This window comes from Anomaloglossus baeobatrachus, chromosome 6 (genome assembly GCF_048569485.1).
Source record: "Anomaloglossus baeobatrachus isolate aAnoBae1 chromosome 6, aAnoBae1.hap1, whole genome shotgun sequence".
NCBI lineage: Eukaryota > Metazoa > Chordata > Amphibia > Anura > Aromobatidae > Anomaloglossus > Anomaloglossus baeobatrachus.
The window spans coordinates 380,688,170-380,702,326 of NC_134358.1; the positions used below are offsets into that span (position 1 = coordinate 380,688,170).

The 14,157-nt window shown below is 42.7% G+C and overlaps 1 protein-coding gene across 14 annotated transcripts in view; it reads left to right on the forward strand.

Moving 5' to 3' along the window:
- Nucleotides 1–14,157, forward strand: part of LRRFIP2 (LRR binding FLII interacting protein 2) — a 216,645-nt gene that overhangs the window by 153,963 nt on the left and 48,525 nt on the right. For 7 of the 14 annotated variants that reach the window (XM_075315055.1, XM_075315058.1, XM_075315061.1 and 4 more), the window contains 3 exons: nucleotides 2,389–2,448; nucleotides 3,930–4,037; nucleotides 10,978–11,022. In XM_075315055.1, the coding sequence (XP_075171170.1) occupies nucleotides 2,389–2,448; nucleotides 3,930–4,037; nucleotides 10,978–11,022 (213 nt within the window). The remainder of the gene's footprint in view (nucleotides 1–2,388; nucleotides 2,449–3,929; nucleotides 4,038–10,977; nucleotides 11,023–14,157) is intronic. The other 7 variants (XM_075315063.1, XM_075315066.1, XM_075315068.1 and 4 more) reach the window with 2 other exon arrangements.

The following is a 14,157-nucleotide window of genomic DNA, read 5'->3' on the forward strand; positions in this document are numbered from 1 at the left end:
ATCTTACCAGCGATGCAGGAACAATACAGGTCGCAGTAGCGACCTGTATAACGATCTCAGCAGTCACTGTGACCCTGTCATAGTGTCAAACACAGCGATCTGTCCTGCCCAGCAGGACATCGCCTTTGAAGAAAATGGCCTGGACCATTCTGCAACGACTAGAGATCTCACAGCAGGGGCCTGATCGCTGGTAGGTGTCACACATAACAAGATCGCTATTGGGATCGCTACTGCGTCTCGGAAACCGTGACTCAGCTGCGATCTCGCTAGCGGTCTCGTTATGTGTGACTGTACCTTTACATACAAACACCTGCTGACAGATTTCCTTTAACCATTATTCCAAGTCACAGGGGCACTTTTTATTGACTGTTTGAATATTTGTTGTGTTAAAGGGTTGTTCCAGACAGGAAACATTGATTAGAAAACAACTTTGTTGCAAAATAACCACTAATACGTCACTTAGGCTACTTTCACTCATCAGGTTTTTTCCATCAGGCACAATCCGGAAAAAAACGGGTAAAACGGATCCGGTACCGCATCCGTTTTATCCTCATAGATTTGCATTGTTACCGGATTGTGCCTGATGGCTTTGCGTTGCATCCGTTTTTTTCCGGATGCGGCAAAATTAAGTAAAGCGGCGGCCGGAGGCAATGTATCTTGTAACGTTTTTTTGTCCGGCAAAAAAACCGCATCGCGCCGCATCTGGCCGCTGCGGCGCATTTTTCAATGCATGCCTATGGACGCCGGATACGGCGCGATGCGGAAAAAACGCATCAGGCCGCCGCATGCGGTTTCTTCCACTGCGCATGCTCAGTAGCGTGCCGCAACCGGAAAAAACGGACAGGCCGCATGTAAAAACTTATGCAAAGGATGCGATGTTTTCGCCGCATCCGTTGCATAGGTTTTACAGCCGGATTGAGCTGCACTGCTCAAACCGGATGTGTGAAAGTAGCCTTATTCTCCACCCCTCTGGTTTTAATGCATCCTGAGAAGAGTTGGTGTGAATCAATTCGCAATACTTGGTCCGTCGGCCACATCGGTAATCTGTGGCCGCTGGATGGACGACCCTGCGATCCATCACATACCAGACTGTATCCCTGGTTCAACGTTTGATTGGCAGGCCTGGCACAACATTATCCTAGTTATGGTGTGATACGTGATGTCACACCAGGTCAGCTAATCAAAAGCAAAGCCACAGATGCCATCATGTAGGAAATGTCCACAAATGACCAACGTGGCAAAATGAACCGGGTCATTTCACACCAGCTCTAATTGTGAGTCTACTGCTGGTCTCTGTGCTTCCTGCTCTAGTGATGACATCCAAGACTGACATGTAAAGGGTGCAGCCAATGACTAGGCCCAGAGACTTGGGGTGGGGGGACCCAGGAAGCATTGGATCCCTAGTAGCGGGGAATCTGTGAGATAAGCATGACTTTATTATTTTATAACAGTCTAAACTGTTTTCTGAATAATAGTTCCATGTTAGACAACACCTTTATTACAGATTCATGAGGGAACCCCTATGGATAACATAATACTAATTATTCTGTTCACATTTCATTAATTATTTCCTGTAATATGGGAAATCTACTGAACTAAATGATGTCAGTGCCTCTCTCTGTCTCACAACTGGGCAAATTCCCGATATATTTTCTTAGTGTGCTGCAGTTTTTTCCTGAATAGTTCAAAAGGATTTCCCTCCTACTATAATTATCTTTAGCCTATATCTTTAATAAAGGCCACATGTTGTATATTCCTGTAGTTGGCTCGAGTCTTTCCCATAATATTCTGTGTATTATCCTCTGGTACATGTATTTGGTGACTGGCTCAGGGACATGTTGATACCATGGCATTGTAAGCACATAGGTGGGAGATGGTAATGCTCAGTCACACATCTGCTATTAAGTTGATATTTATGTGTGGCATTCTAAGCTTTTTGCAGAATCTTGTATATTTTTAATTTGTAAGTTAATGGTAAAATTCCAACTTCCTATTCACGTATGGAAATTTGTTTGATAGGGTTAAAGGGTGGTTATTGTTAGATTGGTATGGGTCCTATAGTTGGGACCCAACCTGAGTGACTGAAGAAAAGTCTGGCTGCAAGACCATGGCTGGAGGAGTAGACTGGAGTGGCCTGTTGTGCATGCAGCCTGCAGCTCCATTCTAAGTCAGTAACGCTGGTGATCACTGTGAAGAGCAGCATTAACGCCCTTGGCTAGCATCACAATTCCCATAGATAAATGAATGGAGTTGCTTGGGACATACGGACAATGCAGTACATATTATTTGGTGATTTTTGTAAACTTTAATACCCCCTTAACATTAGTTGGGTGTTTGCAACAATGTGTTGATCTGCATTTTCTATTTTATTATGTGCCTTCTCTGTAGTGTACGGATGATGAGGGTTCTGTGTCCTATAGTGCTGGCCGAGGACGAAGAGATAGTGTGGTGAGCTTAGTTGCATGTGTGTTGAGTTTATTTCACACAAATTGAATTTCACATGATTATTAATGTATATTTTCCCTGTGTATGAAATTCAAGGACGTGGGAGTCATTTTCTTCAAGAAATTTGCAATTCTTCCAAATAATACTTTAGTATCATTTTAAACCACCACAAAGGTGTCCTTGAGAACAATGCATTTCTCAGATGAGATTGTATTCTTTTTTTTTTCTTTGAATTGTTCTTGGGTTTAAAGAACAAAAGAGTGTTTGTCAATTTTTTAAATTTTTCTATGCAGTTACATATTCTTATTGTGGGTATGACATCTACGGTAGTAATACCAGTACAATACAATTGGCATTATCATTTCAACTTCAATTTTTCTGATTCATTAATGAGGGCAGTAAAAAGAAAACTCCTTGAAGAAATGGATTCATCTCATGATGGACACACATGGTGACAAATGGGACCCCACTATGCATTCTGTTTTGGTGTCCATCATGTATTTCGGGTATATATCTACAGCATCCGAACAATCTGCAGATACAGAATTAGAAGTTGGTGCCTTACTATTATATGCCCACAAAGAGGCGCTGTTACCAGTACCCTGCTCTGCCACCTACCCTGAGCTTTTCTTCACCCTGATTGTACTTTCCTTAAATATCTATGTACTTCTGGTCTCCTTTCCTCTTTGGGTTTCTGCAGCTGTTATGGTGTGGATTTCCAGATTCATTGGGGCATATTTATCTAAGCTGTGTAATTCTTAGACAGTGCAAACTTAGATGAGACAGTCTCATCGTAGTGGCTCATGCCGTGTCATAAATCTGTAAAATGTTAAGACTGCTTGGACTAAGTATACATCACCTAGTTGGCTTACTTTGTACCCGAGGTATGCACAAAATATGGTGCAGGTCTTGAATTCTGGCACTTTTATAAATATGTCCCATTGTTTTAGGATCTGCAAAACGCCACGTTATTTCACCCAGCTACTGCAAAACCTCTCCAGTCAGAGAATTGAGTTAGTGGCATAAAGTTTTTTCTTCTTTTAGTGAACCTGTAATACCAGGTATGCAGCAGCCTGGGAGAAGCCATCCGGGGTCAGTGCCCGATTAGTCTCGTCTCTGGCTATGGTCCCCGGCTAGATCATCTTTCTATATTTTGTCTGAAATGCTGCTGCAGTCATATAGCCAGGCTATTTTGTAATGTTGTAATAGACAATGGCGTGTTTATTATCACTTTAATAACATATTGACTACTATCGATTTACCTTTACATTTGTTATTTCACATCCAGTGCCACGTGGGGTGCTGGCCTAGGTTCTATTTCTCCAATAGTAAACTGTAATTAGACAAGCTGTCTTAGAATTAAAACTTCCTGGCCAAAATTTTTACGCAGCGCCAATACAAACACGTGCATAATGAGTATTTATAATCTATACGTATATCTATAGTGAGTGTTTGAATCTTTATTTTTCATGCGTGTTTTCAAGTTATCAGACTTTTCTGACCAGAGCGAATCTGCAGCGGATTATTTTAGTCGCTCCAATCGTCGGGGAAGTATTGTGTCTGATGATATCAGCATCCCCGATCTCAACAACGTGAGTTATAATGCATGCAGAAACCGGCGTGTGCACCAAATTGTATTTCCCCATCAAGCCCTTAGCTGCTGTGGCATGGTAGATTAACTGAATATTAATGATAATGTTAGATTTCTCTTATCACCTTAACTATTTTTTTGGCATTAAACATTTGCGGATGTGTGTTTCTTTTGCGTGAGTTTAAAGTATCACCTAGAAGAATACTAATCAAGAATGATGATGTTTGGTGAAGTCTTTTGCTCACACTATGACAATCGTAAATGTGAATAACAGTAATATTACTATCACTCAACATCAGGGGTGAAGGCTTAGACAAGTAGTTGTTTGGACAGGTCTGTACTAATCATCCTAATAACGTTGAACAAGTATGAGCATGATAACATCTAATATATGCATTGTCCCGGCTAGCATGGATAGGAGTGTTCTCGGGAGAATGCTAGTTAGGACTGTTATAGCTCAGGGAAATATCGGTGGAAGGTTCTTGCCCTCAAGGTTGGTTTTCTTTTAGGATAGGTAAATTTAGGCAAAATCAATGTCTTCATGTGAACATGTTAGAGGGGTTGTCTGAGAGTCTAGAAATTAGGTTAGCTGCAAGAAAACAGATATCGCTCCCCTGTTACAGAGGATGTCCAGGACACAAGTTTTAAAAGGTATAGACTGCTCATCAAAAAGAAAAGTAGTCATACACTGATCCCCTGCACACCTATACTACACCTACCAGTCCCTTCTGGCCCCTGCTGTCTGATCATGTTTGTTTAGACAGGACTGGACTTAGAGACCAGCGGGCGCTGGGAATTTGTCGGAACTGGAGCTGCTGAGGATTGCAAGCATGAGTATTACTTTTATTTTTGTGGAATCTTAAGCGGTTTAAAAATATTTTTTTATTCTCCTGAAAACCCCCTTGAATCTCCTCTTCCCTCAGTACCTGTGCTTTGGTGGTACATGCCCATGTCTATTTTCTGAGGGATCTTATGCTGAACATGTACATAGCCTCTGGAGTCAATCGTTTGCTTCAGCAGTGATTTCCAAGTAAAGCCGGCATTTTGGTTGCAATGGTCCGTGCTGACATGTATGATGATTGATTGCTCTCAGTGGGAAAAACAAAATTAAAGGGGTTGTCCGACATAACAAAAATTTTTGAGTTTAAGCTAATCTATGCTGTATTGTCATATAAAACACCCCTACATTGTTATTTTTTGTTTTTTAACTTTTGTTCCTCTTGAATTATCCCTTTATTCTCTGCAGCTCCTTGTTTACATTCAGCTCCAGCAAACTGACCACTTCCTGTGCAAAACCTCCCAGTCAGAGCTGGCACCGCCCGGCCTCAGTGTCCAGCCCCTCCCCAGTGTCCAGCCTCGCCCCCTGCCCGCCCCCTGCACACACAGTCCCTGTCAGTATATTCTGCCCCAGCACCTGACCTGTTATCACTACAGCATTGCAAATAACAGCCCCACATCAGGCTCTCCACCCCCCACCACATCAGGCTCTGCACCGCATACACACATCAGGCTCTGCACCGCATACACACATCAGGGTCTGCACCGCATACACATCAGGCTCTGCACCGCATACACACATCGGGCTCTGCACCGCATACACACATCGGGCTCTGCACCGCATACACACATCGGGCTCTGCACCGCATACACACATCGGGCTCTGCACCGCATACACACATCGGGCTCTGCACCGCATACACACATCGGGCTCTGCACCGCATACACACATCGGGCTCTGCACCGCATACACACATCGAGCTCTGCACTGCACGCACACACGGCGCTCTGCACCGACCCCCCCTACCCCCATAGGGAACACATGTAGGGAGTACATACTCACCGTCCTCGGTCCCCGCCGCACCTGCACGTTCGTCCGCTGTCTGTGCTCTGGCCATATCAGCACAGTAGTGACGTCACCGCTGTGCTGAAGAGAGCACAGACAGCCGGGCAGTGATGAGAAGCGCAACGCTCCTTCTCATCAGCGCTTTCAAATATATCTGCATCTGTGATCTGTGATGCCGGTATATTTGAATGTGTGATCCTGAGCAGGGGGCCCGGTGCTGGCGCTGACACCACGGCCCCGCCCCCAGGTCACGGGTCCCACAGAAGTGCAGGGGGAGGTTGTGGGAAGAGTACGGGGTGCGGGGGAATGTGTGGGAGGGTGCAGGGAAGGGGGCGGGGACTCTACGCACAGTACCCGCCCAGCAGGGTGGCGACATGCTGTTTCCAGATTTGCATGTCAACATGGCCCTGCCCATGTTGACATGAAATGACCGGAAGCAGCAAAATCGCGGCAGGAGCGGTCACATGACCACTCTGAGCCGGGGGAGAGGGGCTGACCGCAGGGAAGGTAAGTGGTCTCTATCTACTTACCTGCCCCAATGTAGCCCAATAGGGTAATAATGAAAAAAACTCAAAATAAGCCGGATAACCCCTTTAAAATTTTGTAGTTGTGATACCTTTTAATGGCTAACTAAAATAAAAATAAAATATGATGTTATAAAGCAAGCTTTCGAGACATCTCAGGTCTCTTCCTCAGGCATGGTATGACAAAATATCTGAAGAAACACAAATATATACACAAAACAGGGCAGAGTGATGCTTAGTAAAAGGACATTTAAATAAACAAACACTGAGCTTGGAAAGTGAATCCTTAATTAGCTTTGATTAGTGGTGTGAGTTTTATTGTCCCAATATCCATGTAGGATCAGAGACATGGTGCCCTATGTCTCTGGAGCTGACCTCTCAGATTTTGTAATGAGTCATAAAACCTCCTGAGAGGGTGAGTCCTGTGTCCACTGGACACAACACACAGGAACTGCTATGGGAAGCAAAATGGCACCACAGTATGCCAACCTTTTCATGGCTAAACTGGAAAATGACTTTTTAGCATCCTGCAACCTCAAACCATTGGCCTATTTCCGTTTCATCGATGACATCTTAATAATCTGGACCGAATTTGAGCAAGAGCTTCTAAAATTCCATGAAAAATTCAATGCATTTCATCCAACCATAAACTTGACATTGGACCACTCAAAAACAGAAATCAACTTATTGGATACCACCATAAAAATTCAAAATGCCTGTGGACACAGGACTCACCCTCTCAGGAGGTTTTATAACGCATTACAAAATCTGAGAGGTCAGCTCAAGAGACCTAGGGCACCATGCCTCTGATCCTACATGGATATTGGGATAATAAAACTCACACCACTAATCAAAGCTAATTAAGGATTGACTTTCCAACCTCATTGTTTGTTTATTTAAATGTCCTTTTACTATGCATCACTCTGCTCTGTTTGTGCATATATTTGTGTTTCTTCAGATATTTTGTCATACCATGCCTGAGGAAGAGACCTGAGATGTCTCGAAAGCTTGCTTTATAACATCATATTTTATTTTTATTTTAGTTAGCCATTAAAAGGTATCACAACTACAAAAAAGTTTAATTTTGTTTCTCTCACTGAGAGCAATCAATCATTTTTCAACTGGCTAACACGGTACCAAAACCTTTTTTTTTTTAACCAGACATGTATGATATGACATTGGTCCTAAAAATCGGCTGAGCTTGAGGAGCTTGGGATTTAACGAATGGGTAATGTTGTGGGGTTTTTTTCTTCAATTTTCTGGAGATTGGTTTATTTTTCAAACTCTCAGACAACCCCCTTAAAAAATGTTTTCTGAAATTTCATGAACTACATTCTGTTGCTTCGAATTTTGAGCTACTTTAACAATTTTCTAATTTTACAGATTATTTATTTATTTATTTATTTTTTTTTTTTAATTTTGTTATTTTTAGCAAAGCTTTGTCTTGACACATGGTAATACTATTGGCACAAGATAATAAAGACATAATTTACTCCTGTCTGCATTTTCTTGTTATTTGAATGGGTTCTCTAGCTTTGGAAAATTACTATCCTCTGGATTAAGTTTCTTGTGCAAAAATGAATTGTACTTTACTCATCCTCCCTATGTCAGGCCCTGAGTCTCCACCGATGTTCCCATTGTCTGCAGCTCAGACTTCACATGATCAGCACTGCAGCCAATTACTGAGTTAAGCAGGTCACATGATCAACTCCGACACAGCCACTGAGCTCCGTTATTGGCTGCAGCGATGTCAGCGTGACATCAGCGATTCATACCATTGCGGACAATGGGAGCGGTAGAGCGTTGGCACTAGACCTGCCATGGGTGAGTACAGTTTGTGTGTATATGTATGTGTATATGTGTATATGCAAATAAAGTTATCCAGGCAGCTATATATATATATATATATATATATATATATATATATATATATATATTTTATATATATATCTGTTTAAAAACGACTCAGTCTGTTTTCCGAATCAAAAAAAAAACCTTTAGGCTATGTGCGCACTATAAAAGTGATATTTCTCAAGAAAATTTCTTGAGAAACTTCTGGGAGTTGAAGATTACCGCAGCTGCGGTAAAAAAACCGCGGGAAAAACGCATGCGTTTTTGCCGCGTTTTTTCCGCAGGTTGGTCCCTGCGGTTTTTTTATGCTGAACTGCAATAAATAATATAGATAATAGATAATTGATAGACAGATAATGGATAGAGGGAAAGATGGATAGATAGATGAGAAAGATCTATATAATGTTCCACCCCCCTGCATATTTTAAGCTGGCACCCTTTAGTGACTTTCATGTGGCACTAAAGGGTGCCTAGCCTTGAATTTAGCCAAAAAAATAAATAAATAATTAAAAAAAAAATGACGTGAGGTCCCCCCATCTTTTGTAGCCAGCTAGGGTAAAGCAGACGGCTGCAGCCTGCAGACCACAGCTGGCAGCTTCACCTTGGCTGGTAATCCAAAACAGAGGGCACCCCACGCTGTTATTTTACATTAAATAAATAATTTAAATAAAAAAACGTGGGGTCCCCCCCCCCCATATTGGATCACCAGCCAAGGTAAAGCGGACAGCTGGGGTCTGATATTCTCAGACTAGGGAGGTCCACTGTTATTGGACACTCCCCGCCTAAAAATAGCACGCTGCAGCCGCCCCAGAAGTGGCGCATCCATTAGACGTGCCAATCCTGGCGCTTCGCCCCAACTCATCCCGTTGCCCTGGTGCGGTGGCAAATGGGGTAATATATGGGGTTGATGCCAGATGTGTAATGTCACCTGGCATCAAGCCCTGGGGTTAGGGATGTCACGCGTCTATCAGATACCTGACATCACCAACCCAGTCAGTAAGAAATAAAAAATAGAGAACAAAAAAAGTTTTATTTGAAAAAACACTCCCCACATTCCCTCTTTCACCAATTTATTGACAAGAACAATCAAATCCGGGTCCGGCGTAATCCAATAAGGGGGGGGGTCCCACGACGATCCATACCATAGTCACTGTCCCAGTAAGTGAGGAACAGAATGTTCCCCATTGGCTGGGAGAGTAATGCAGTGACCTGAGCTAACATCAATAGGTCAGCCCAGGTCACTGCAGGGGATGACTAGCGCTGCCATCAGGAGGTTAGATGACATCATTACCTGCTGTGATCATCTCCTGCAGTCCTGCCATCAGCACTGTCACTGCCTTCTATGCCCGCCGCGTTCTCAGCAGTATCGCGAGAGCCCGTGACGTCACCGCTAGTGACAGTCTCCGGCCGTGTAAAACTGTAAAGGGGAAAAAAACGCAATAGGGTCTTACCCGGTATGAGGGTGGACAAACAAGACAAAGAAGCACTCACCTGGTGAGGTTGTGCCAGTCACAACCCCTTATGATAGCCTGTGAGTGCCTGGTGGTTTAGCTGCAGCCCCGGGAGAGGAATTTTGTATCACACAGGTAGAAGAAAAGACCGGGTTTATGCCGCGCTGAAAACCACTGATGCGTGTAAATTAAAAGATTTCCTTTTTATTGGATAGTTCCTATACGCGTTTCAGAGACATCCGTCTCCTTCCTCAGGAAAAGAAAATGGATTTCTTTTCCTGAGGAAGGAGACGGATGTCTCTGAAACGCGTATAGGAACTATCCAATAAAAAGGAAATCTTTTAATTTACACGCATCAGTGGTTTTCAGCGCGGCATAAACCCGGTCTTTTCTTCTACCTGTGTGATACAAAGTCTCCGGCCGTGAGCATAGACGGCAGTGACAGCGGTGACGTCAGGAGGCAGGAGATCATCACAGCAGGTAATGATCTCATCTAACCTCCTGACAGCAGCGCCCGGCATCCCCGCGGCTGCACGCACTGCTGTGTGTCAGTGTCTGCCTGCGCTTCAGCGTGACAAGCTGCCGATACTGCGGGCAGACACTGACACTGCAGGGCAGGCAGCCGCGGGGCCAGAGCGGGACACAGACTGCACGGGCACCTGGAGGTCACACGGAAGTGCTTCTGTGCGGCGTCCAGGGAGTGTGACGTCTGTGTTAACTCTGCTCCGCTTCCTTTTCTGGCATAATGACATCACTCCCTGCAAAACCGCAGGCAGCGATGAGCATTCCCGCAGGTAAATTGCGGCTATACCGGGGGTATACCGCACATCATTTTCTACCTGCGGTATACCCCCGGAATTTCGCGATTACATTACAGTGAATGGAGTGAAATACCGGGGGGTATTCCGCAGGTACCTGCGAAAAAGAAGTGACATGCACATTTTCTCAAGAAATTTTCTCAAGAAATTCTTCACAAAGAATTTTCTTGAGGGAAAAAAACGCAGTGTGCGCACAGCTATTTTTTTTCCCCATAGGTTTTGCTGGGAAATGTCTGCAGAAAGATTTCAAACATTTCTCAAGAAAACAGCGGGTAAATCCGCGGGTAAAAACTGCTAGAGCGCACATAGCCTTAGAGAACTGGTGTTTAATCATCAAAGATGATGTTATATCCTTAAATTCTGTTACATCCACTAATGTTCTATTCATGTAATACTTGCCCTTCATTTTATAAATGAAGCATTGGTTTATTTTCTGTTTTCTCTATTTTTAAAGCAGGACGAGAAGAGCGACAAGCAGTATTCTGAAGGTTATTCCAGGGTAAGTACAATGTACATGACTCATGTTTCAAATTCCTGCTCTATGTCTTTTAATAACCCCTTAGGTGTTTGAGGAAAATTTATGTACTGAATGCTATTTCAGTGATATTTCCATGTAACAGTGTTAGAGATTCTAGGTCATAGGAATCTCCAACCTTCACAAAAAAGGAGATTTATCAGATTTATACCCCATCCTTATTGTACACTGAATTACCTATGTTGGTTCCACTTTAAAGGCATTGTCCAAAAATATAAGAAAATGTCATTTTAAATTGGGCTGCCATCTTTTTACACTGTCAGAAACCTGTACTAGAATATTAATATTACAAATGCCATAAAGCGCTGCGGAATATATTGGCATAGAAATAAAGATTATCATTATTAATACTAATAATAATAATAATAATAAAATATTAAGAACCTGTGAGCATGTACAGTAGAAAGCTGTTTTCTCCTTGTGTAGTAATATTTGCTCCCAACTGATTTTCTTCTCTAATATTGGCGATATTAGTAGTACTGAGGTTACATGAGACTGCTCACAATGCTATCCACCCTGTATTTCTAATCCTATACTGGAGATACTAGGGGTGCTGATGTAAGAAGAAAATTCTCACACTGTTGTCCATCCTTTCCATCTCTTCTAACACTGGAGATACCAGGGGCAGATGTAAGTAGAGGCTTCCTACACTGTTGTCCATCTTGTCTATCTCATCTACAGTCAGGGCCAGAAATATTTGGACAGTGACACAAGTTTTGTTTTTTTAGCTGTTTACAAAAACATGTTCAGAAATACACTTATATATATAATATGGGCTGAAAGTGCACACTCCCAGCTGCAATATGAGAGTTTTCACATCCAAATCGGAGAAAGGGTTTAGGAATCATAGCTCTGTAATGCATAGCCTCCTCTTTTTCAAGGGACCAAAAGTAATTGGACAAGGGACTTTAAGGGCTGCAATTAACTCTGAAGGCATCTCCCTCGTTAACCTGTAATCAATGAAGTAGTTAAAAGGTCTGGGGTTGATTACAGGTGTGTGGTTTTGCATTTGGAAGCTGTTGCTGTGACCAGACAACATGCGGTTTAAGGAACTCTCAATTGAGGTGAAGCAGAACATCCTGAGGCTGAAAAAAAAGAAAAAATCCATCAGAGAGATAGCAGACATGCTTGGAGTAGCAAAATCAACAGTCTGGTACATTCTGAGAAAAAGGGAATTGACTGGTGAGCTTGGGAACTCAAAAAGGCCTGGGCGTCCACGGATGACAACAGTGGTGGATGATCGCCGCATACTTTCTTTGGTGAAGAAGAACCCGTTCACAACATCAACTGAAGTCCAGAACACTCTCAGTGAAGTAGGTGTATCTGTCTCCAAGTCAACAGTAAAGAGAAGACTCCATGAAAGTAAATACAAAGGGTTCACATCTAGATGCAAACCATTCATCAATTCCAAAAATAGACAGGCCAGAGTTAAATTTGCTGAAAAACACCTCATGAAGCCAGCTCAGTTTTGGAAAAGTATTCTATGGACAGATGAGCCAAAGATCAACCTGTACCAGAATGATGGGAAGAAAAAAGTTTGGAGAAGAAAGGGAACGGCACATGATCCAAGGCACACCACATCCTCTGTAAAACATGGTGGAGGCAACGTGATGGCATGGGCATGCATGGCTTTCAATGGCACTGGGTCACTTGTGTTTATTGATGACATAACAGCAGACAAGAGTAGCCGGATGAATTCTGAAGTGTACCGGGATATACTTTCAGCCCAGATTCAGCCAAATGCCGCAAAGTTGATCGGACGGCGCTTCATAGTACAGATGGACAATGACCCCAAGCATACAGCCAAAGCTACCCAGGAGTTCATGAGTGCAAAAAAGTGGAACATTCTGCAATGGCCAAGTCAATCACCAGATCTTAACCCAATTGAGCATGCATTTCACTTGCTCAAATCCAGACTTAAGACGGAAAGACCCACAAAAAAGCAAGACCTGAAGGCTGCGGCTGTAAAGTCCTGGCAAAGCATTAAGAAGGAGGAAACCCAGCGTTTGGTGATGTCCATGGGTTCCAGACTTAAGGCAGTGATTGCCTCCAAAGGATTCGCAACAAAATATTGAAAATAAAAATATTTTGTTTGGGTTTGGTTTATTTGTCCAATTACTTTTGACCTCCTAAAATGTGGAGTGTTTGTAAAGAAATGTGTACAATTCCTACAATTTCTATCAGATATTTTTGTTCAAACCTTCAAATTAAACGTTACAATCTGCACTTGAATTCTGTTGTAGAAGTTTCATTTGAAATCCAATGTGGTGGCATGCAGAGCCCAACTCGCGAAAATTGTGTCACTGTCCAAATATTTCTGGACCTAACTGTATTACTAAAGATACCAGGCATGCAGAGGTAAGACGTGGCTGCTCACACTGTTGTCTACTCTATCTCATCTAATACTGAAGATACCAGGGTTGTAGAGGTAAGAAAAGGGTTCTCACACTTTTGTCCACCCTGTCTGTCATTTACTGTAATTATGGAGATACTAGGGGTGCAAAGGTAAGAAAAGGCTCTTCACACTGCTGTCCACAAGATCTTTCTAAATGATGTGCGCCTGCTGTCACCTGAAGATATCATTCCAGTGCTTAGTTTAAGTCTCAACTGCACATGCTCGCACTTACTAATAACACTTTAAGGCTATGTGCGCAAACTGCAGTTTTGTTTCTTCAGCGAAAAACGCACCTCTGGACGGAAAAACACATAAAAAATGCAGCGTGCGCATAGGGTCTAAGACCGGTTTCTGTAAGTGTAACAAGACTGCAACCATTTAATACACAATTGTGATTACCTCTCTAAAGAAAACAGGTGGGATTTTCTAATTATAGGTATTTTTACCCAATTCCCAGCAAAATCCTTCAAAAAGGTTATCTGGTCGCCAGATATGGATGACCTATTCAGCTTCCACCCAGATCAGTTGTTAAAAGGCGGACAGATGTAAATACATAGGCCCCAAATAATCATGGTTGTTTCTTCAGCTTTCTGGAGTAATTTGCTTCTCATTTGGTGGCTTTAGTATTAGAGCCTTATTCTCTGTATGTTTTGCACCAAAGTTTTAAGTTGTCTGTCTTTAAGTTTTAATTTATTTTTCTTCTA